This window comes from Zosterops lateralis, assembly GCF_965231275.1.
Source record: "Zosterops lateralis genome assembly, chromosome: 20".
Taxonomy (NCBI): Eukaryota; Metazoa; Chordata; class Aves; order Passeriformes; family Zosteropidae; genus Zosterops; species Zosterops lateralis.
In genome coordinates this window covers 10,275,096-10,300,595 of record NC_139780.1, presented here as the reverse complement: position 1 = coordinate 10,300,595, position 25,500 = coordinate 10,275,096, and the positions used below count along the sequence as shown (strand labels likewise).

Genomic DNA, 25,500 nt, shown 5'->3' with positions numbered 1-25,500 from the left:
GTTTTAGGAGGGTTACAATAGCTATTAGAGCACGGATGCTTTTTCTACCTGTTGTAATAGGGGATGCAGCTACCAGAGCAAGATCCAGAGAGAGGCAGCTGCATCAGGCTCTGGTCAGCAGAGTAATGGATCCATGCAGGATCCCAAACAGAGCCTCTGCAGCTGCCCGGCATGATATCACCCTGGCTCTCTGGAGTGGTGGGGCTCTTTGGGGCTGCACAGCCAAAGGAAGGAAGGGGTTGAATGTTTTAGCAAGATGACTTCTCTTGTTTGAAGCATTTTTGAACACATTTTTAGACTGCGTCACACAGGGCATGAGCAAAAAAAAATTAATTTAAAAAAGCCTAATTGTATCTTCATTTTAACTCACCCAGCTCTTACTGATCAAAGCCCCTAGCCAAAAGTAAGGCTCAGCCATGAGGGTCACCGAATTATAGAATATCTCAGGGTGGAAGAGACCCATAAGATTGTTTGAATGGGCAGGTGTTGATCTTGCCAGTGACAACATTTGGCCCTCTTATCAAAAGTCAGACATGCAGCTGGAAGCAGATCAGATCATGGATGGTTGCTCCTGAATGCCATCCTGGATGTGGCTTCTCCTGGCCATGTTTTTACAAAGTCACCAAAAGGAAAATACAGCACCTGATTGCCTCCACAGCTCCTCTGTGTGCACAAGCTCAGCCCTTCCTTGTGCAGAGCAGGGACGTTCAACACGTGCTTGTTTCCTCTGTTATCTGTGAGAAGTATCAATTATGCACATCCATGAACATCCCCTGCACCCGCATTCCCCCAGGAACCCTTTTAGCAACACCAAAGGATGGAGCGGAAATCAGGAACCAAGGCAAACCAGGCAGCCTAAAGTGAACACGGTGCTGCAGCATTAACTGACAACAGAAAATTGCCAGGCAGAGTAAAAATTTAAACAACAGGAACATAGAAAAATACTTTGAATGGAAACCTACAAACCTCAGAGAAGTTTGAGATGTGCCTGGGGATAATTCCTCAGCTTCCCTCTCATGGCTCTGTACAATCTCTTAGAAAAGCCCCTGTGGTCTTGCCACATATGTCTGTTTTCTGTCAAATCTGCTGTTTGTCCTACTCAGTGCATTTCATCAGAGGTGTGTGAGAGGTTTACTCTCACATCCACTCAACATGGGGAGATTTGAGATAGATGGTTTGTGCAGCCCCATGAATATATGAAGCACTCCACAAGGATTATGATTATTTTCATAATAATTCTCCACCCCTGCCTACGTTTGAAGTCAGGGATGTCTGGTGCTGAACCAGACAAGCAGAACACACACAAAAGCCCAATTAGCTCTGTATCACCAAAGCTCCTACAAACACTAATGCATTAATCATTGTAGAACTAAGAGATGAGCATTGGTCTGTGCTCCTGGCTCAGTTCAGTCAGGATTTAACTTGACTGATGCTGAGAGTTACGTGATGAATCTCATCCATTCATCTCCACTCTGCAGGAGAGGGAACAGAAACAAAGGCACAGCACCTCACTGGCCACCCTGACCTCAGTCCATGAAGTCCCTTTGTAGAAACTGGCCAAGTCTTAGCTCAGGAACAAGCACATCCAAGGCTCAGGTCCAGGAGAGCATCAATCCTCCATGCAATGCTTTCTCTTACCCCTTTAGAAAATCGAGATGTTGTTTAAAAACATGGAAAGTCTAAATATGACATGAGAATAGACAGGGAAAGGCTAAACAGCAAAGTAAGTGTTTGGTTCTGCAAGAGATGCACAAACACACAAAAGCAAGCTGGCTCTAGGAAGAGCTTTTCAGATTACTTGAACATCTCTTTTTAAAAAATGGATTAAAATACATATTCCCCCTATTATTTTTCAATAATAGAAGTGCAGCACAGAACAACTCACTAGTGCCACAAACTACTTTTTCATTCCTGTTTTTGTTCCATGCTTCAATATCTTCTTCCAGCTGCTCACGTCTCCTTTTCCTTCTCCTCACTTTGATCTATTAGTTTTCCCCAGAAATGGGGTTTATAAATCATTGTAATGCAGCCCTGGGAAAGACGGTGCTTAGTGCAGGGAGAAATACATTGCAGCTAACAGCCACGGCAGGGAGGAAAACTCTCACCTCGGAGAGGGGCTTTGGCGACAGGTTACGGATGGCGCTGGGTTATTTTATGGCTGCATTCCTGCCATCAGGGGCAAGGCCACAGGGAGCGCTGCCTGCACCCTTCACAATATTTCAAGCTTCCTTCTGCAGGCAAAAACAAGCCGCCCAGGGGCTCGCGAGGGAAAGGAGGGAAAAATTGCTAAAAGAAGGGGAGGGGAGGCAGGACAGGTGGGGATGGATCGCTGAGTTTCTGCTTTTTGCACCATCGCATCTTTTTTTATAAAAAAGGAGACGTTTGTGTCTCTTGCACCCTGAAAAGAAGCTGATTTCGTGCAGGTCCCATCCATTGGCAGCAGTGGTAGGATCCAGCTTGCCCAGGAATATCTTCACCCCTTTGTGCCGAGGCTTTTGTGTTCCCATTTTGTACTCGGGAAACTTTGTCGGTGGAGGACCTCAGGACAAGGCTGAGCCCAGTGTTGCTCCTTGCTGAAACTGAGGGGTCCCACAGAAGTTACCCCTCCAATGCTGCCCCACTTTAATCCCCATGAGAGCAAATGCAGGGGCTGTTTTTGCTGTTCAAAAGTCTTTTTGTATTTGAAACCTAAGGATTGAGCTTCCCTCCCCAGTCAGGATTTTGAAAGTTGGCTATTGTTATTAAAAATATCACCTAGAATATGAAGCTGGGAGCAGTGCAAGGCTGGGCACCAGGTCACAGGGTGGTCTCAAAACAGCCTTTCCATGCCAAGCTGGTGGAAGGGCTGTTCTAGTGTTTGTGGCATAACATTGTGGCCAACCTGGGTGAAGGTCTGAGCATCTATCTAGCAAGGAGACATCCCCTGAATCCTCTCCTGTAAGTAAGGGTTAGCTCTAAATGCAGAAGACCCAACATCATCACACAGCCAGAGAGACAAGCCTTCGTCAGCAGGGGTTTCTATGCTTATCTCCTGCCCTGGAGTGCAGCATGGATTAGGGGAACCCACTGCCAGACCTATTTAATTAGGGAGGAAATCATCATAACTTCCTAAGAGCAGCACAGTCACATGCAAGCCACAGGCACTTTGAAGCACTTGCTGTGTTTTTAGGATCACCAGCTCCTAATAAGACCACTCCGGGCAGACACACCATGCTTTAGTTCCGAAAGCACACAAAAGAGACACCATGCTGGAATCTTACTTCTATCTTTAACAAAGCATTACCCCCTCCTCACCCTCTTCCCCATAATTGCCTTGTTATTGTCATTGGTGCCATTGTTCATTGGCTCAGCCCTAGAGAGGCCCGAGGGAGCAGTTCTGCCTTAGCTAAACCAATATCTCCTGCAATAACCCCCTGCAGTTTCCCCTTTGCTATCCCATGTTGAATAAATCCTCCATCTCTGTTTGCTGAATGATCATAAAGATATGATTGAAGTTTCAGATTTATGGTTTCCTTCGAATTGAGGAGCAACTCCAATAATGCCAGAGCCTGTTTGCTGACTGTTTGCTGACAGGATATACAGAAAGGGAGATTTGTAAGAGCAAAAACAGGAATGCAGAGATTAGAGGCAGGTATTTTCTAGACATGCAGTGCACACATATGCAGAGGGGTTGGACTCACACACACACACACTGTCAGAGCATCCTCTGTCCAAGGATGTCGTTGTGGTTCCCAAGCACCCTGCCAGGCAGGGTGTGCACACAATATTTCACTCTAACAGCAAATCTGTCTCCAGCAGCCACACAAGGGAGCCACAAGAATTGGTTGCTGGGTAAAGGAGGATCCTAACTAAAGATCTCGCTCAGCTGCACTGAAAACTAAAGTGGCTGCTGAAGGCTGGCAGAGGGCTCTGTGTTAAGGTGGCCCTTACTGTCAGCCTCAGGCTCCACATGCCATGAGTTCCCTCTGAACTGTGTGCATGCAATCCTCTGGGTGCCCGGGATACTCTTTGGGGAGTGCAGAGAAACCCTCTGGCTCCTATGGGAGAATATCCCAGATGTTTCCTCTGATCAAAGCACCAACCCCCCAAAAAACCCCACCAAAGGGGCACTTACAGACAAAAGCAGCTGCCTCCTGAGGACACCCAGCCTTGCACCTCCCTGCTGAGGCAACAGCCTCCCAGGGAATCTGGTGCAGGATTGTGACCTTCAAATTGGGCTAACTATCACCTGCCCCAATGCTGTTGTCTTGGCCTGGGTGTCCTCCTTTCCCTTCAGCCCATCCCAGCAGCATTTAGTGAGCCATCTCTATTATACAGCTGGATCTTGGGAATTACACAGCATGGGGCACACTACTATTCAGATTCAGGTCAATATTAGTTTTTTAATGAATAAACCACGGCAAAGCTGCAGTGAAAACAAAGTTTGTGACTTCGGTGTCAAAAATCTGAACAGAGAACCCAAAATACCTTCCCTCAGCCCTGCAGCCACAGCACATTTGCTTTTCCCTGATTCACAGCCATTTATGCCCATTCCCACTTCAACAAAACCTATAAAACTCTTACAGCATGATGCAGTCCTAAATTAAATGCACTTTAACATTGCTATATAACAAGGGAGTCTTTGCTCTTTTAATTTAATGCATGCAGCTGAGAAGGGGACCTTTCCTGGAAAATTTATTCCTCTTTATTTGGAGAAAACCCCACCTTGTTCCACCTTCTCTGAGAGCAGAGATGATTTTGTGTGTTATAATGAGGAATTTGTAATAACGAGAGCATTGTGTGTTCGAGTAACTACGAAGCCAACAACATAAGACTTCTGTGAGCAGCAGTGTTTGTGTGATGTATGGTAATATTTTTCCTCAGTGCATTACAAAAGAAAAAAGCAAGATAAAAATATCTTCCATTTTCTCCCTAATTTGTAGTTTTCTGGTGTTAGCAAGGCTTATAAGACACATGCTCCCAATTAGCTACTCCTCTTAATTTAAATGCTTCATAAATTATCTCCTGCGCTTGTGGATTATCACTTCATAATGCGAGTTAGCATTTAAATAAATAGCTGCGATGTAGGAAATTAGAGAGGTTTACTGTCTGAGGCAGCAGCATAATGAAGGAAAATACCACAGCAGCTGAACAGGGGTTGAGAGAGATGTGATGAGGCAGAGATTTTTTTTCCCCCTTTTACGTTTTAGCAACCAAATTTGGACTGCAGCAGGGAAAATATGGGTCAGAACTCCAGCAGAGCAGAAGCCTTTTGTAATGGCTGAACACGAAGGGAACATGGAGAATTCCTAAGCACATAAACCGTCTGATTTAGCAAATATGATGCAATTAGGAAGTGACTTTTTTGAGCCAACTCTTGGTTGCCTCAGAAGGTTGCCCCTTTGAAAGCAATTGGGCTGCTCATGTATGTCATACCTGAGCAGTACCCAACCCCTTCTGTTCTAGCCTTTTAAATAAAAAAAGTATGGGACTGGAGAGAAAAACAGCAGAACAAAGCAGAACTGGAATCGTATTGAGAAAATTTGGTGGGGAAAGCAATGAGAGAGTCAGCTGTAGAATTATGGGGAATTCTAGAAATATATATATATTTCTGTCTATATAATGAAGTGAAAAAAGCAAGTATTCATTTGTAAGCCACTTAACTTCTGCCATGTTTTTAGCACCATTTATAAGATCAACCTATAGGCAACAAGAGCTTTTAAACATTGGCAGCAATCCCCCACTGCTACTTCAGCCAGTTTATTACTGGCTTGTCCTAAATGTAGAAATTATTGTCCTAAATGTAGAAAATTACGAAGACAGGGCAATGAAAAACCTCATGACAGCTCCTTGGAGGATTAAGGCTCTCTCCAGTGCTTGCTGGTCTTGACTTTGGTGTCACTGCTGCTTTTTCTGCCACAGGAGAAAACTCTGGGCAGGAGTCCACCCTATTTAACTGCCACTGAGCTCCTCAGGAGCTGCAAACAGGCACCAGCAGGCTCAGGACCCTTTGGTGTTTGTCTTGCAGAGCACCCAAGGTTGAGCAGCTCAGGGAAGTTCAGCTCTCACAGCTCCCTGCTTGCTCACACACACACAAAATGTCAAAATCATGGATATTTTTTTCAAAAACACTGGAAAATCATAGCAGTCTTGACAACCTTGACCAAAGTCCAGCCTTAGGCAGGAGTAAAGTTATTAGTTACCTTATTTCCTGGAGAAAGCCTGACACATTAGGATTTCACAGCAGCTGGCTGTAAGTGTAATGGGCAGGGTGTGATTTTGCTCCCCGGGTTTTGCAGTCACATTTCAGCTGGTTGAATACATTTTGCTGTAGGACAGAGCAAATGATTCAGGCAGGTTCTTGCATCAGCACAAGGCCCTCGGTGCTTAATGGGAGTTGTGCCCAACTGACAGCATGATGTGAGTGGCCGCTGTATTTAATATTCTTCAAGAGCGGGGGTCAAATTGTCTCATCATTTACATCCCTACAACCCTGCTGATCCCAGGGGAACTGCACTTCCTCTGAACTCGACAGGAATGAACATGGGCTACTGGACTGAAATCTGCTGGAAGAAGATTTTTGCCTGGACCCCTCAGGATTCAGGTGGAGTCTGCAGCTGCTGCTTCGAGACACAGTTCACCCTGCAGAGAGTTTGAGTCAGCACAGCAGGAGCCTTGTTTCATCCTATAATTTGCTATTCCAACACGTAGTGTTTAGAAAGTGAAAAAGAGACTGATCCCACTCCAACCAACATCTGAAAGTTTACAGCTCTTCATCTCTCCAAGTTTCCAGGTGCTAAAAGAAAGGCTCTGGGGGCCAAACTGTACCTGTGCTCAGCCCTGAAGTGGCTCTGTCCTCTGGAGTATATTTGCATCTCTGTTATCACTTTGTCTTCTGAGCCAGGCAGGAATGGCCACAGGTGCTCCTGGCTTATTCTGTGCCTGAGCCTGATAAGCCTCAATTTCTCTGGACTACGAGCACACAGAAACCAGCCCTTCTGTCCCAGCTGCAAGGGCTCTTCAGGTCTAAGAAAAACCTGGCAGAAGTCTTGAATTCTAAATGCAGGAGACAGGACTGGAAGCCCCAGGACTGGATTCCTTCAGGGAGATGGTGCCACTTTTTTTACAAAACCACCTTTTCTTCCTAAAGGGCATTTTAAATAATAAAATTGGAACCTGCTGCATATCTTTCCAACTGATCTACTAATCATATTTCTTCAAATTTTATATCCCTGACCCTTGTAAAGGGATTGCAAGGAAGGCATTTTTAAGCTGCATTTTAATAAGTCAATATGAAAGCTCAAAATTATTTAAAGCTTCTTAAATAGGATTATATTTGATTTCTTGTGGGAATAGTGAGGGATAGTCTAGTAAAGACGTTCTGTCCTGCTGAGGTTTTATTACATTAAAGAAACAGCATCCTTTTTTAACAGCAAAAACTTTATCTATTCTCTAATGAAAATGGAGATTATTCTGCACATGAGGTGACTGAAGTTGGAAAGTTCCTGCATCTTTGATCAGAGATTAGAGTTTCTCCTTGAGTGAAAGCAGAGAGATTCCTGAACCAAAGGTTCGCCTGAATTTAACAAGTTGCCTCCTCACCTAAAATATTTGAATTTTCTTCTAGGAGGTACCACAAGTGTATTGACTTCAGACAAATTCTGCTGTGAAATAACAGGTAGCTCTCAAGGCAGCCAGTATCTCATTTGCAGCCAGGAATTTAATATGGCCTAAGAATCAGAGGTCTGTGCTGCTGGGGAACTATTTTACTATACAGGAAATGTCATATCCAGTCTGCTCTGAAAGGCCCACAGTCAAATTCTCACTTGAATTCAACTCCTTTAATGTCAGTGTGACTTATATGAAGGTTATACTGGCAGCACTTAGCTTAGCATGTTCTATTGCACTCAAATAAAAGCAGGGGAGTGAAATAAAAACTACCTGCATGAAGTTGGAGCAGCAGCAGGGAGTTACATGGTGTAAGCAGCAGCTTCACTGAGCTGAGTTGCTCTGGACATAATCTGGGCCAACATCTGGCCTTGAGAGCATAAAGGGATTTTTCTTGAAGTAGCAGATGGGGAGGTTCAAAGAACAGATATTATTACGGATGAAACACAAAGAAAAGGTCATAACTGCTGAAAGGGGACAGAACCTTAAAAAAAATAGAAAAACCAAACCAAAAAACAAAGCCATTGTCCATTCTATTTAACAATTAGAGAATGTTCTCTCATTCTCAAGTAGCCCACACCCTTCTCTCAGCTAAACCTCTGTTTCCTCACTGAAAGCAGTCACTGAGCAACAGCATTCCCTGGCAGAATTTGACTTCAGGGTTTGCAGCACAGCAGGGCTGTGGTTCTCGGGGAAATGACAACCCCACTACGCCCGTTCCAGCTCCTCTCTGGCCCCATTTTTCTCTGGGAAATCAACAGCAATGATGGTAAAATTACTTTTTTTTTTTTTTTTTTTTTTTTTTTTTTTTTTTTTTTTTTTTTTTTTTTTTTTTTGCCAAGGTGCTGCATGTTATTCTGCCCACATTATACCCTGAGCTTCCAAAACTGCTGCCACATCAAAGACAGAATTATTTTCCTGATTTTCCCACACTGATCTGTCCATCCATGCCTCTATTTTCCCACTGATGTTGCTTGTAGGGAGGGCAAGGACTCAGAGAAGTCCTTCTCCATCCAGCTGCTCCAGGACCACCCCATGCTGTCTCAAACCTCCTTGCCATTGTCCCTACATGTCCTCAAATCTATGCCAGGCTCATTCCATCTCTTAGAGGTGAATGGTGGTTGTAGCTCAAGAAAAATCAGGCACAGGTAAGACCTCACTCAGCAGCAGCTGTAACCTGCACATTCATTTAGCCTGAATAACCTGTCCCTCCTGCCAAGGGCTTTGTCTTCTGACTACAGCCCACGTTTCTTCCTCAGGGCTGAGAGCAGGCAAGGGCTGATGTGAACTTCACAAGCTGTGACACCCTCTACAGAAACACATGTGCTTCTTTGACCTTCAGCGCTGGCACAAAAACCTTACACAGACACAAATTTATCTTAAAGTCAGGAGCAGATTTAATAGAGCAGGAGAAGATCGTTTTCAATATTTCCATCTCAATTACAGTCAAACACCTCGGTGAGTCTCAGCCTTTGGGGCTGTACCTGGGCTGGCTGCTCCCAGCGTGGAGACTGTCGGCAGAATCAGCAGAAATAGCACAACTGGGCAAGGTGTTGGTGATTTATCAATGCTGAAGTAATTCATCCTGACACGGAGGCGCCGAGGAGGAGCTCAGGGTCCAGCAGGTGCCCCCGAAGACCTGAGAGTTATACGGTGCCACACATTGACAGTGGCAGACCTGGGATCTGACTCCTTAGCAAAAAAACATCCTTTTTATTTTTTTTTCTAAAGCCATTTTCAAACAGCAGAAAGAAGCAGTCTTGTTACAGAGAAAGGCAGTTTTAACAGTTGCAATGCCCTACTGCAAAAATTGTCCCTCCAACAGCACATTATCTACTAACTCCATAAAGAGTGACTAATATTCAGAGTCTCAGAATTTTGGGGCAAACAGGATTTTTCAATGGAAAACTAGAAGGTGAATACACCCATGAAGACAAATGCAAGTATTGTATACACAAATGCTCTCATATCTGCCTGGCCCTTTAAAGCCAAAATGATAGAGTTCATTTGCATTTAGATCTCTTTGGCTCCCTCTTTTCATCTAAAGACAAATCCTCACAAAGGCTGCTTAATTAGACCAAATTAGATTTCCACCTAGTGGCTTGTCATTCATTAGAAAACGCTGTTCTTTTTTTCAGTTTTGGTAATTATAAGCTGGTCTCGCAGTGTTCACTTCAGGTTCAAAGTCTGACTTGCATTCATGATTTTGTGCAGATGAGAGGAAAATTATTCAGTCGCATCAAGTCTGCCCATTTTACAAGTTGGATAAAGATCATCGCTGGAGTCTTTTATGTAATGGGGTATACTCTTTCTTAAGTCTTTAATGAATAATTGTAATAGCATATCTCATGGCAATTTTCAAGACGAAAACCTAAGTGCAAACAGTCGGAATGTGCAGTGACTCTATCAGACAGTGGGTGCTTCCCTGGGCTGGAGTTTCTGTGTTGGGCTCTCTGTGTGTGGCCCTGGCTTGTTGGTGTTCCAGCCCTGTTGGGAGAAGGAAAATGGCAAGGGGCTGGTGCCAGGGGTTGTGTAGGGAGAGCCTGGGCTGGAAGTGCTGTCTGCCTTCTCTCATTGCCCTCTCTAACCCAGCGAGGGGGACGCCTCTGCTGCTGGCCTTACACAAAATGTGGCTTTAGAGGGGAAAATCGTTCAAATCCACACCTGACACTCAAAGATTGGTGTCTAATAAGGCTGCAGCTCCCAGGGCAGGTCAGTCAGGAGCACAGGTTAGTGGAGATTGCACTTGTAGATGTACTCTGGGTTAGCAGTGTGGCTGCCCTGTCTGGAGTATTTATAATGAAAGGAGTTAAACTCACAGCAAGATCCTTGAGTTTTGCTGTTTCTGACTCCAAGGGCAGCAGTTTGCCCAACCATCACCCTTTTCTCTGAAAAGAGAGATTCTTACACTGTTATAGATGACTAGAATGATTTGGTCTCACTCTCTTCCCTCCCCAGTCCAAACTTCATTCCCTTTGCTGTCCTACATGGGCACACTGATTCCCTGCCTCAGTTTCCCCTTTATTACAGAGCATTAATGCTCAGTGGCATGTTTTGAAGCTTAATAAATCAGGGACAGTTCTTGTGGTGGTCCATCAAGCAAAGCTTCCTTTGGCTTTGACCTTTAATGCTTATGAAAAGCTTCGAAGACGACTGCCAACTTATTATTAATAATCTACTTGGGAGTGGAAGTTACAAGCAGTTGGTGCCAGGCAGCCCAGCAGCCACCAGCTCCTGCTAGGATTTCTTCTGCACTAACAAACCCAGATTTTTCAGGTGTGTTTTTGTAACAACAGTCTTGTTTTCTTTTTGTCTTTTTTTTTTTTTTTTTTTTTTTGTGAGAAAGTTTTTCCTTCCACCTTTAAAAAAAAATCTCATCAAATTTGCCTTTCTCAAAACACTGAACATTCCCTTTCTCATCTACCTAAACCTGATGTTGAGTTACTGTCCCCCAGAGGCTTTCAGTAGCTGAGTTCTGATGTATCCCTGCACTTTGTAGCTCACTGCCTTCTTAGAGTGTAATCAAACATCAAGCTAAGTAGCAAATAAATCTCCCGATCTCATAAGCTGCACAGCAAGATCATGTAAATGCAAATGAAGGGCTTGATTTCAAGCTGTCGCGGGGGGAAGGAGGGAAAAATGCTGGGCCTTGTCACTGCAATCACTTCACTCTGCAAGTGCAGTAAATCTGCAATAATAATAGTAATGGCAGCGTGATGGGAGGCTTTACTGTACAAGGGGGTGTCATGAAAAGGGGAACAGAAGGTAGGAAGGAGGCAGGGCCTGGCAGGCTGAAAATGTACCGGCACAGAGTTTGCAGGTGTCCACAGGGCAGAGCCAGAGGGGAGGGGATGGGGCAGCCCCGGCTGAGTCGGAGCACAGAGGATTCATGGATTTTCCCAGCATCCCCTCCCAGGGAAAGGCTGCAAAGGCAGGGATTAAAAATCCACATCTCAGCCTCTTTCTGGACCTCTCTGCGTGGACACGTCTCCCACCTCTCTCAGTTGTCTTTAGAAAATTGATTCAATGTGTGTTGCTGGGCCATGAACACCAGGGGATTGAACACAAATAAGTCTTGCAACAAAACCTGGAATCCTTAAAAATTTTGCACCTCCTTAAACCTTTGCAATGCCTCCACCTCTAGAAACAGACCCCTTTCAGAGTCTTCCTCTTCTTTCACAGCAAACATTTTCCAACACTCAAATACAAATCCAAGGCTCAAGCCCAGGGCCGCACAGATCAGAAACTACTTGGCAAAGGCTGGAGATAACTCACTACACCCAACAGCACTCATTTTTCAGCCAACCAAGGTATCCCCACTGATCAAAGACCCCCAGCACTACACCATGACCAGTGGGAGCATGGTACCCTCCAACCCCAGCCCAGACCCACCTGGTTCAGACAGGGAAATTATCATGTCTAAAAGGAAAGGATGCATCAGCCAAGCCCTTAAAGACAGTTTGGGAGAGCAAACAAAGCCTCATTGCACATCTCAGCCTCATTGCACATCTCTCGTAGCCCTGAGAGATGTTGATCTCTGCTGGGTGCTCTGGGAACGATTCAGGAAAAGGTCTAGAGCTGTCTTTTCCAAACTGGCTGGATAAACAGCATTTAGGATGCTGGATTTTCCTCACTGAGGTCATAAAGGGAGAAAACTTGCAGAAGGTACCCAGAGAAAATTAGGACCGCCTGGGATGCAGAGAGAGACGGTTTTAATTAGAGCCAAGAGGTGGGAAATAAGGCAGAGAAATGACATCTTAATGAGGTTTAATGAAGTTGTCTGCTGATGGGCACAGCTGTCAGACAGATCTGTATTCCAGCCAAGCAGCTTTGTGACAGGCTAAACCTGAACACAGGGAACGGTGCTGGAACTGGGGGAGAAAGGAATAAAAAAGACCTGCATCAACTTTGGCTCAGTTTCCCCACTGCTTTATGACAGAGCACACCTATAATGCCCCAGGACAAACAAATGAAACCAGCCCATGAGCTGGAAACAGCATTTTGCTAATTTATGAATGGAAAAGGCTGTAATCTTGGATTACACTGAGCAAGATTCATTCCTGCTACATCCTTCCCCTTCTTTTCTTTTGTAAAAGATGTTGGCAGGCAACCAGAATCCTCTGAGTTCGTTGATTTTTCTTCAGGCACAGATTCTCTCCATGTTCAACATATTGGACCAGATTTTTTTTTAATTAATTATCCAGCACCTTCAGCTTTATTTATTCAGTGCAAAGTGACTGTAAAATGCCACCTGATCATAAAAGGAAACAGCATGCACTCATTTTGTGATGGAGTAAACACCCAACTGTGTTAACTTCAGGTGCTCTGCAGAAGGGACTCTTTAAATCCCATAATTTCTTCTGTTCTACAGAGTTATGCACTAGAGGGTCTGGAAGCAGCTTTGCCACAGGTTACAAACTTCTCTCCTTTCCTGCAGTTTCCTAGTGATTTTTCTCCCATCTGACACACCTTTCCCACCAAAGCAGATTTCTGACCTCACTTCCCTGATCCGTTATCAGACCATGATCCCAGGAAAACGCCCTTTCTCACACATCTGAGGAACATTACACCATTTCCCTTGTACGCCAGTGACAACTAATCTAAAAATAGCTGTAAATACAGGAGGAATAGATCAGCACTGAAAGCTCCTTTATCATGGCTGGCAGCAGTTTGGGCGCTTTGCACGAGCTCCCAGCACACACAGAGTGCACGTATGATTTGTCACTGCTGGGTGGCACCGCAGCCCTGGTGGCACTAAAACCCCACTCAGCACCCTCCTGCTCAATGCTGCACAGGGGACAGTCCCTCCCTGTCCTAGAGGCTCACAGGAGGCAGGTGGGGAAATGCAGCCACTTCACTGAGTCGATGGTTTTCAAAAGGGGCTGTTTGCAACAAAGGATCTGTAGTTTCACACAGGGCAGGTCCCTAAAACTCATCTTCTGGTGAACTTGTGCTCCTGAGAGCATGGAAATGCCACACCTCCTTTAGGGTGTCAAAAGTGTAAAAGTTTGAGGAATTACAAGCACATTTTACAGACCTCAGGAAAGGTACCTAGTCTGGACAGGGGTTATTAACCCTCACTCTCCACGCAAAACTGGCTCAGTGAGAGTCTTGCCTGAGCTGAGGGTGATGCACATTGGAAAGCAGCCACCATGCTGGCAGTGTACAAGGGTTGCTCTGAGGCCCTGGCCAGGATTTGCATGGCGCTGACTGGGAGTAAAAGGAAAATTTTGGTGTGGATGATGCTCCTATACAAGCAGCTCCAGTGAGCTGGGTCCCTTATCAACCTGCACAGTCTCAGCCTGCCATGGTGCCAAGCTGGAGGTGGTTCATTTGCAGTTTCTTTTTCACTGTGTCTCTGCAAAAAGGGCTGCATTTGATTCAGCAGCTCCTGACCCAGAGTGTTCACTCTGCAGTGTGATAATGGCTCTCAATGTCGGCGTTCAGTAGTTCACCCATGAGAAGCACCAGAAGCACTTTCATTCTCCCAGCAAGACCTGCCAACACCTACAACACCCCAGCTCTTCTAACACCCTTCCCATGGAAAATAACCTGTCCCAAACCACCCACATCCTGCCCTCAGGGCTCCTGGGTACTCTGCTCCAGCTTTCCCTGTGCCAGGCTCTCTCCCCTTCCTTCCTCTGCTGCCTCCCTTTCAAGCAGCAATGAGGTTTCAAGATACATCCTGCAGTGACTTCACCATGGAGATGGGAGGGTGGAGACAAAAGGGTGAGAGGAGGTCAGTTAATCCCACAGACACCACCAGGCTGGGACACACATGAGCTGAGAAAGAGTTCTTTTGAAAACTAAATAGAAATCATGTTACTGAGCTGAAGTTGTTTTCTGTGCTATAAACCCCAGGCTCTGCTCTCCCTTCTCCATTCCCCTTCTTCTCCTCCTCCAGCAACATGCCTTGTGTCTTGATTATTCCCAGGCAGGAGCCGCCATGTGATTGTGCCTGGGGAAGTTTTTGTCAGTTTTCTGGGAGGATGCACAACTTGGAAAGGAAATAACTCAAAGTGAAGTTAAGACTAGCTGCTGTCTCCCCAGCAGACACCACAGCTGGGCATGCTCACCAAAGAAGAGATTAACCAAACAAGAAGACTTCAAGTCCATACCTATTGAGTCAGGATCCCTATTTCCAGCAAGGCTAGATCTCTTTATAACTCAAAACCAGACTTGTGTGAAATTCAGCTCCTTTTTGCACTGTGACACTCACTTGTGCAGTGGGATTCAAACCCTTGCCAAATGGACACTCCTGCTACTTGTGGCCGTCTTCTGTTACAAACTTCTGTTTTCAGGGGCTTTATCTTATCAGAAAAGGTCTTTATGCTTCTCTACTAATGCTCTATATGCTTCACTATTCCCTTTTCTGCAGCCAGAACTGGGGAAGCCCAAGAGAAACTGCTACCCCCTGCCAGGCCCTGATTTTACCTATGGGATGTACATGCACAGGAGAGATGGAGGAGTCGCAGAAGGTAGGACACTGCCCCTAAAACACAGACCTGTAACAAAGTCCTAATGCTAGTAGGAAGTCTCTTCTCTTTCCCACAGCTCTTCAGGACTTCTCATCAAGCCGGAAGTGCAGAACTCCAACACTGACTCACTTACATTAATATCACCCCAATTGTTTGGTGAGCAGTGAAGTTTCTTTGTAACACTGGAAACTTTAAGAGGCTCACACAGAACCCAAACAGAGGGTGCACCTGCAAAGGATGATATACCTGGGCACAGTCATAACTTTATCAGGGCTCCTACTTTGTGCTCTCAGGGATAATTTCCTTGTAAAATCAGACATCCTGAGCAAGCCAGGGTAGAGGGTGAGAAGACACCCAGTTCAGATGGGATATGGAATGCAGTGGGACAGGATATGAAGTTCCCAAAAGGAACCTTAGCCACACAAGACCCCCATACACAGTGCACACACACCAATCTGCTTTCCCAAACAGGAGCTAACCAACACGCCTCCTCTTTTTCTCTATTTCCTCCCATCTCCAGCCATAGGCCACTGGGATTCAGTGAAGGCCAAGCCTCGTAAGAGGGTCATGCCCCTAGACTTTGTGGCCATGAGCCGTGGGGCTGTGACTGAAGGCTGCACCAAACCCCGGGACTTTGCTCTGTACTACAAGTTCAAGGACATCCGCCAGATAGACAAGGGGATACTCAGATATGGAGGCAAGGCACCTCCAGGCATGACTTTTGGCAGGCCATCACGGTAAGATTTGAATGAAATTATCCTTTCCTACCCTCACACCGACATCCATCCCCAGTCTCTGCTACCACAGTCCCCAAAACAGAAGTATCCTGAACCTGGATGTGCTGAGTCACAGCATCACATCTGTGTCTGATGACACTTCTGTCAGATAATCAACTACCTGAATCTAACATACCTGCCACAACACAGCCTCATTTCACCTGTGGTATTAAGGGCTTGAAACCTCTTAAAAATATCTTCAATGCCAACCCTTTAATCTAAAGGAATATCAAGAGCTGTCAGCCAGAAAATTGGCATCCCAAGGTCAGAAAATCAGAGCAACAGCATTTCTACCTGTCTGCACTGGTTGAAATACTTTGGTAGAGTTAAAGAGCAGTTCAATTTCTTTATTCTACTCTCTCCCACTTAGTTCATTGCCCCGCACTGGGCAGAAATTGGGAGTAGAGCAGGACAGAGGCAAAGAAGCTTCTCCCTGCCAGTGTAACTCCAGCACAAACCAGTGCTCAAAGCCTCTGAAAATCCTGCTACTGCTGGAGCCCAGAGGGGTTTCTTGCTCTGTGAAGGTCTGGACCAGACATTAGGTTTTATTTTAAGAGCCAGATAATAATCACTACCAGCAAAATAACAGCTACAAATTCTAGAGAAAAGACATGATGAACGGCACCGTGTATTTTACATGATAGTAAATGGGCTTTGCATATGCAAATTGAATGGATTTTAAAATGGTATTTAATGACAATTTTCGTAGCAGACATTAACATTAATTGCATCAAAATGAAAATGTAGCATTAGCTTGCTGTTAGCTGCAAATGCCCCAGCTATAAAGCTTTATCTTTATCAGTATCAGCCCTCACCGATGTGACAGGGCTGCTCTGCAAATTGCAGGCAAAAGGGCTTTTATGTTGCAAAAGTATCCCCCAATGCCGGCCAAAATCAACATCAATTTTGCTTTATTTCTTCATAAACGGAGGTTAAATGGCTGCCTGTAAGAACCCCGAGCATGCTTCAAAAGTTTTAAGGAGAATCTGCAGACCCTACAATGGCAGAAGTAGTGAGAAAGGGCTTTTGATTGAAAGTTATTATTTGTACAACTTGCCTGTGCCTTAATAGCTACCTTTTATGCAGACTGATTGTATTTATCCGTTTACTTTAAAAGCATGTAATAGATAAAACCAAATTACTGGGATTATCAAGGAGTTGTTACAGCCATTTTGGTAAAAGTGGGAGTTTAACACACTTTCCTATGACTGACAAGAGATCAGTTTTGATGAGCATTTCTGGGACAAGCTGGTCCCTGGTCACAGCACACCAGGTTCAGCAAGACCCATCTTCCTAAAAATGACGTGGTTGTCGATGGATTTCAGTTGGGTTTGGACTCTAAGCCCTGTTTGACTGTGATCTCAGTGCTGCCACCTGAGAAGGTGCTCCCAAGTAAGGCACACGCTTGTCTTGGGACAGAAGAAAACAGTGGCAAATGGTCTTTTTTCACAACTCCAAGCACCTCATGTCTATAAAAAATAAGAGATCTGATCAACATCTCAGGTTCAGTGAAGTTTTTCAGCAAGAACAGCTCCTGCCTGTCATCCCCCAGCACTGACAGGGTGGCTGAGGAGGCCAGAGAGCAAAGGTGCTTTCCCATGGTGGAGACACCCTGCCTGATGATGTGGTGCTCTGGGACAGCCCAGAACCCCAGTGCAGACCCTCCCCAGTCTGCACCCACAGCTCTGTAGCAGGTCTCTGCACAGTGGGAATTGCAGCTGGTGCCAGCCTTGGGGCTGGGCTGCTTCCCTGGGAACCCAAATAACTCAGCAGCTGTCCCAGGAAGGGGCTGGGGTCTTGGGTAATGGGCAAGGGGCTTCTGGAGCCCTGGTAACTCGTGTCCAGCCCCTCCTCAGGCCCTGGGCTGTGCTGCTAAAAGCTTCTGTCTCCTGGAGACACCAGGGTCAGTTCTCCCTAGACTCACAGGTTGGAGCTCTCCTGGATCATCCCAAACAGAAACAAGCACAAGAGCTGTGGTTGCTGTTAGTGCCTTGATAATCACTGCCTGGCCCTGCTGCTGCTCCAACTCAGATCACTTGTGCCTCTGCTTTCTGCTCACGGTGGGTGCAGCATTTCACCAGGCAGCCTCAGACACTGCAGCAAGCTTTCTGAAGCTTTGAGGCCTCTTTCTTTTCTTTTCGTGGGATATTTACCTTCAAAGGTCACCCAAACCCCTCTATAATTCCCCCTGGGCACCTTCCAGGGGAGAGAAACGCTGCCTTTTGCTGATTCCCCCCCCATTCTCTCCCTCCCTTTTCCCGGAGTAATGTTTGCTACGAATCATGTGGCCAGCTTTGTTGTGAGAGTCATAAAAAGGACATTTTTCATCTCTCCTTTTTCCTGCTCTCTCTCCCTTCTCTCTCTCAGTACCAGACAGAGATTTATTCCTTCCCTGATGCCTGTGGCATTTGGAGCTGGGAGGGGTCAGGGGAGGCACTGATGGGACATAACAGATAATGCAGTGATTCCCCAGGGGCTTGTCCAGCTCCGGAGCCGATCCATCAGCAGGCAGTGCTTGTGCCAAGGTCAGCAGTAACGAGCCTGGGGTGGGGTCCCAGCCTCCCCCGTGGGGCACCCTCCAGCCAGGCTCCCCCACTCCATGCTCTACAAGAGCTGCCTTGTGCAACCACACCTTGCAGGAGAGGACACGTCCACAGAGTGAAGGCACTGGCCTAACAGCACATGGGCTCAGCTTCACCTCTCCCAGCCCTCCTCCTCACCACACACAGGTCCACAGGCTCATCTTCCAAGGAAAATTCCCATTTTTGACAGTCCACTCCAGGAGCTAAACCCCATCCATGTGGTCTGTGCACGACACATTACGGAGCTGCTGAGGGCCCCTGTCCTCCCAGGTATTTTCATTCAGAAAAACCCCACAGGTGTATCCAGCCCCCATACAATGCAATAATGACTTTGTTTTACAAGGAGGAGGCTGGAGAGCACCGAGTGGGCTGGGTTTGATGATACTGGAGAGCTAAAGGCACAGAGGGTCTGTGAAGACCTCCAGGATCTTCCCTGGTGTCACCACAGCCTGCTATTCAAGGTGCATTTGGAAACCTCAATAGCTGTCCAGACCTACACTGATCCTCCTGACCACCTTTTCTGACTGAGCTTCACTGTGCACTGAAATCAGCCAACATTAAAGGATCATTTTTGGAATGAGAAGTAAACACAAAGATGTGCATGCTGTCTACAGCTAGATTTTAGATGCTGTTGATCTGTGCAAGGTCACACAAGGAGTTTGAAGCCAGAACACTCCAGCACACAGTTGGCACCCCAAGCACCAGTTCTGTCCCCAGGATGAGCAGGGCAGAGTGCACCCTCAGCATGGACACACTGCCCAGCACTGCCAGGGCTGCTTGGAGAAAAAAAGCTTCCAATCACCTCTTGGTGAGCATCCTAATTCTGCCTGCTACGCCCCAGAACCTATTCCTGGACACAAGGACTGCACAGACGTGCCATCCTCTGCCATTCTGCACCTGTACCTGCTCCAAGCCCTGCATGGCCATAACCCTGCCTCCCATGGGCTGCCATGCACTTGGCAGTTGGCCTGGAGGTTGGGCTAACCTTGGGTGTGCTGGCAGGATTTCCCTGGCACTCTGTCATCCCCAGAGCTCCTGCCGGGTCCCCCCCACTGTCTGCCTTCGCTTCAACTGTCCCTTTCCTGAATTTTACAGCCCATTTTCCTTCTGTCTTCATCTCCTGCCTCCATTTCCACCTTGCATTCTCTAAAACTGCTCTTAATCCTTTGGCAGCTGTTTTCATCACGTTCCTGCAGCAAACTCACCTCTCCAAAGCCTTTGGTCACTGCAATCTCTCTTCTTCAAATTGTTACACTTGGCCAAGGGCATCACTTACCCAGTACCTCCTCTTTAATTGGTATCATTTGCAATCATCCCAACCTTTCACCTTCCCTGAGAAGGGAGATTTCTATGTTCATGCTCTGCTTAGCAAATGACCTTTCCACCCAAAGTGTCTGCACTGTTTGCACACAGCCAGAACAAAGTTTAGAAAGCTGCCCAAGAGGTGCTGAGATATTTCCACTGATAGGTTTATTTTTGAGATGCTTAAAGAACATTTCAGGTTGTTAATATATGGCTGTGGAAAGAAAGCTAATCTAGATGTAGACCAGCTGCAAAGATGTCAAAGAAATAATGTTGAAGAGCAGAGAGTGTTACTGGAAAGAACCCCTCAGAAAAAGCTAGACAGGCAATAAAATTTAATATTATGGCAAGTCTGCATCTGACCCATGACCATTTGAAGCCAAAGAGAGTGTAAAGCCACCAAAATCCTAAAGATTTGGGGGAAAAAAAAAGTTTTACAGAAGAAAAAAAACCCCACTGAGGACTGACAGAACAGATTGTAAAAATATAATACAGTGACTGGAACCACTGTCAGGCTCATGGCGACAGAGAAACGCAACCAAGTTAAAAAATACAGGACTCCCATCAGCTTGGATAATTACACATCCTATCCAATTCCACAGTGAAAGGCACTTCGTGCCTCTGCCACCATTCTAGCACTGCTAAGATAAGAATTTCTATTTCAAGAGGAGTTTTCTGCTCCTGGAAACGTTCCAGGCTGGGTATGTGGTCACATCGCTACTGCAGAGCTCCCAGCCCCGCCCGCCTGCACCGTGCCCCGGTGGCTGCAGCATCTGCTTGGGCAGAAGGACCTGTTACGCCCTTCAAAAAATCCTGAGTGCACCATGAAGATACTGATTCCCCTCCAGAGTGGTTATTTGCTTGCTGTAAGAGTTTCTGAATGCTTCAGGCTGATGGTTTAAGAGAAAAATAAACAACCAAGTCATGGTTTGGCATAAGGTTCAGGTCCTGCATGTCAGCCACGGAGCTGGGGAAAAAAAAGATCTGAAGGAACAGATTTAGATCCCTTATTACCAATTGGCTTACACTGAATAGGAAAGTAATTTACTCTCATACGGACTGGCTGTTGTCTGTGTGTTTATCTCCACTGATTACAGCAGGCTGAAAAATTTCTTCCAAAGTTTTACCATCCAGAGCTACTTCTAGGTCACAAGTGGACCTTTTTCTTTGCCAACTTTTGCTTTTTCAGCCTGTGCAATGAAAACCTGGGTCGAGGGGGGGGGGGGGGGGGAACCACAGAATCTTTTCTGTGAAAACAAAGTTTTTCAGCCCTCATCAACATCCTTTCCTTTCAAACAAAGTCATGTTCCCACTCAGCCAGAGAGATTCAAGCATGAGATGGAGGTCAAGGGGAAGACTTCATTCTTTGATTTCTTCTGCTCAGCATTGGAGGTTTTTTTTTTCCTTAGTTTTTCACTCGTTGGGATGTTTTGCATTTGTTGATGGCTGCAGACTGAGCAATGCTCACTCTCAGCCATAAATCTGGACCTCCAGGCAGAACAGCTCTGTCCCAGAATCACATCCCACCTGAATTTCTCAGAGGATAACAGCAGATTACTGCAGACAAATGTGTTGAAGACAAACCTAAATAATCTTCAATTAAGTCAGCCAAAGGGCATCTCCAACCTTAAAATCAATGCTAACACACAAATTCCACCTTGTCAAGCCAGTTATTTAATGGCTAAGAGCTGGCTTGGTATCTTCACTGCAAGACACACATTTCCATATGTGCTTTTAGGACCAGTGCAAGCAAACATCTCACTCGGCCTGGGAGGGAATAGTAAAGCAAATTGGTGCTCTTGTAACCATGTGTACTCCTAAGTACAGCTATGAGCATCTGATAAATCTTTTAAAGTGCATGTTTACAATGGATTTTATTCTTTTTACTGTTCTATACATATGAGCCCTCTGAGCAAAATAACAGATCCTCTGACACTTAGAAGAAGCCACTGCCTCATTGGCTGCCCGTAGTGAAATAATTTATATTGTTATTTCCTCACTCAAATTACAAGGATTGTAAAGAAGCTTCAGAAATTCAGAGTAATCAGTGCTTTGGAGGCACAGATCCCACAGCTGCCACACGGGTGGAAGACCCACTATTGCAACTGAGAGTTTTGCCAACCCAAAGACTTCAAAAAAAATTGGTCCCTGAGTGTTTTCTACCAATTTTTCTCTTGTTATTTTCTTCAATAGTTAATAGAAAGTGAGGACAAGTGGAGATCATTTAAAAATGATCTTTTGGGCTTCTCCATGGGTTTATTGCCAGGACCTATTTAGAGAAGCATAAAGCTGTAAGGGGCCTATAACTTTACTGTATATTCCACAAGCTGTTTAGGAAAACGAGGAGCCTTTGGACTGACACCCAGCTCATTTCGCCAGGTCTCTCTCGCCTCACAAACACACCCACACACGTATGTGCAGGGACTTCGAGCCGCTAATTGAATTCACCCTTGTGAAAGCCTTAACAAATTGTAAGTGACCTTTTATACAAATTTCAAAGTCAAGGATTCGCCACTAACCGCACATCCCTCTTCTGCCATTCACTGTTATGCAAAACCCACAAACAATTAAAAGAAATAATGAAGAACCCAGCGGTCCTCTTTCCTAATTAACTGCAGGAGGCAGTGCTGGGGAGTGTGGTTAAGTGCTTCAATTACCTCGGCCCTCCTCGCAGCCCTTGTTAGACGAGACAGGTCCACTGGCCAAAGGGGAACAATTAAGGCGAGGCAGAGCCCGGCAGTTTGCAGGGGGATGCCGGGGCTGTGCGGGCTCTCGCACAAGGGCCAGAGCTGTAATCATAGCCCAGCTTCCTGCTGGGCTACACGGAGACAAATTAATGGGAGATAGATTGCTACCTGCAGCCCATCAGTAACCCGGGAGGGAGGGAGGCAATGCAGCGCTACAAGGGAGCCATAACCTGGATTTTCCTGTGCTCTCAGCCCCCTTTCAGGGCAGAGGGACCTGAGCACTCACTAATGCCTGGCTGCTGCCAACACTGGGGATATCCCACAGCCACACACAGAATCACAGACCCCAGCTTGTGCTTTATTTGCTGAAGTTAATACCTGTAGTAGCTGCCCCAAAGAGCCCCACACTCCAGAGGTGTTGGAGACCAAACTGGTCCCCAGTAAGAAACAGGTTGGACTCGCTCTTGAAGGTCTTTTCCAACCCTAATGTTTCTATAAGAAACCAACCTGAGCTGGTGGGAGCTGGTTCTTCTGGCCTGACCATGAGCCATGGGGAGATTCTGTGTGGATACTTCTATCACAGGAAAAATCCTTCCCAGCATGAAGACACAAGGAAAGAATATAAAAGTGGTGCCCCTGTAGCTGTCTCCCCAAAGACAGATCCTGACTGTGCAGCAAAAGCACATCTTAGGTGGAAGGACAGCAACAAGGACTAACCCCCCTGAAACCTCATTAACCTTTCAAGGAAGGGTTAAAGTTTCAGCATAGGCAGTGGTGCAGCAACACAATTTTAATGTCACAGGCATGGACAAATTCCGTTCTGTGATGGATCTGTTGCACAAGCAACTGTGCAGGTCCACATCCTGGGGCCTGGAAGCTGCCACTGGGATCAGAGCAATGCTCTGGGCACAGCCCCAACAGCCACTCCCTGTGTGCCCATCCTCTACTCCCAGCCCCAGCCCATTCTGACCAGCAGCAGGAAAAGCACTGCCCTGGCTGCAGAGCCACACACAAACCCCATGGGCTGAGGTCTGCACTAAAATATTTACGTCCTTTTGAATTATACAAGAAAAAAAGCACTCACAAGTCAAGTTTTTACCCTTTCGCAACAGAACTTAGCAATCAAATTGATCGCACCTTTCAAGCTGGTGTAAACCCCCTTCCTGAGCAAAGTCCTTTGTATCCACTTTTGCCAAGTGCAGCTGATATATAAACCTTTGAAAATAAGTTTGAGGGGAGACTGACAATCTTGAAACCTCGAGAGCAGCATGGCATTGACGGGCGCGGCTCCCTGAGCTGAGTATTATAGATAGATTTTAATTTCATTTTAACAAAATAGCTGTCTCCAGTGGAAGAAGCATCAAGAGCTAAATGAGGACCCGTCTTGAGCTGAATCACGTTGAACAGACCTCGGCACTGTCATTGATTTTCTGGGAAGAAAAAAAATGCCTCTGGCTACTAAACCAAATTAGTAGTCACTGATGACCAATTATTTTGCCCCACTGTGAACGGGGAGGCGTACTAAAATTCCAGTTTGTCAGACCCAAGGCTCTCTTCTCAAACACCTTTCAACAAGCGTGTACCAAAAATCTCTCAGATGGTTCTGACGCCTTCCTGTTTTCGGCAACTTCTCCTTCTCCAAAGTTTTAATGAGCTGCTGCTCTGAGGATGGCCTGCCACAAAGTGAGCCCTTCCCTGCATGGTGGAGCACTATTTGGCACAGGCACAAATCACAGCTGTCAGGATTTATACACACATACACAAAAAAGTGTCAGCCTAATGTTTGCAGATTATAATTACCATTTCTCTTGCATGTCCCTGGTGCCTTCATTTTAGATAAATCCCAGCTCTGAGGTATCAGCTGCAAAGCACTGAAGGCTCATATTGAATGGAATAGATTTAACTAGTTTGTAGCTCATTTAAGGCTTACACTGTTTTATTTTAATATTTTTAATACTTTATTATACTTTTTAACACTGTTTTCACAGTAAAATAGCCTATTAGGAGGCTGCAGCTTCTTTTCCAGGAGATGTCTGACAGACTAGAATAGAATTCCACATTGTATAACCAAGTTAGCAGGTGCTTGTCATTTCAGTTGAAAATAGGTCTGTACCCTGACTCTTGAAAGTAAATTAGAGAGATTCTATTAAAGAGACAGGAACTGTTTCAGGGATAATAGTTTTGAAAATGTGCACAGATAAATTTTAAAATATTTAGGAAATGTCAGCATTAGAAGTGGCTCCAACTATCTGACTATAAAAGGAAGCAGATGAGTATTTTTTCCCCTACAATTATAAATAATTTGTAACATCCTATCAGAACTTCTTTGCCTTTCCTTTCTGTGGCAGGGTGCTTGTGCCAAAACAAGGAGATCTGAGTTACTCTGAATGAGATGAGTTTTAATGTGCAATGAGCATTTCCAGAGGATGCTTCCCCTGCTCTCCCTGCAGCATCTGCAGACAGCAACAGCAAAATCCTCCCTGTTCAGCAGCAACATCTGGGCAGGGTGACAGAAGGAAAGGGAACACACAAGCCATTGATCCCTGTCCTTAAGTAACACTGAGGTAAAAGGACATTTCCCAAAGGCCAGCTGCAAGTAGGAGCTGTCACATTGCCAAGCAGCACCGATACTGGGCCAAATTCCCTGTCCACTCTGCTGAGATCAGGCTTTGACCTACAAAGGAAAAGCCGCCTCACTGAGATCTCTCCAGTCACCTTAAAGAGTTCCCTGATATCCCCTGCTCTTCCCCACTCTCTCAGGGTTTCTCTCAAAGGAGGAAAAGCCAGGTGAAGCCTCACATCCTACAGCCCCACCAGGGCTTACGAGGATAAGCAAGCACAGGAGTCATTCCCACCAATTTGAGAGAGGCAGTTCATGCGTGCATCATTCCAGGCATGATTCTATACTTTGCTGGATCAGGACTTAAATGCGATTAATCACACGGCAGGGAAGGATCTCTGAAGAGCATCAACCCAAATGTGTCCTTTCAAGCATTTACTTACAAGCCAGCTGTGGACTAATCAGTCA

General features: G+C 45.8%; 1 protein-coding gene across 1 annotated transcript in view; it reads left to right on the top strand.

The window, feature by feature from the left end:
* CFAP77 (cilia and flagella associated protein 77) overlaps nt 1-25,500 on the top strand; it is a 57,370-nt gene that overhangs the window by 18,538 nt on the left and 13,332 nt on the right. Inside the window, exons 2-3 of the mRNA XM_083875547.1 lie at nt 15,026-15,125; nt 15,646-15,862. Coding sequence (XP_083731673.1) covers nt 15,026-15,125; nt 15,646-15,862 — 317 coding nt within the window. The remainder of the gene's footprint in view (nt 1-15,025; nt 15,126-15,645; nt 15,863-25,500) is intronic.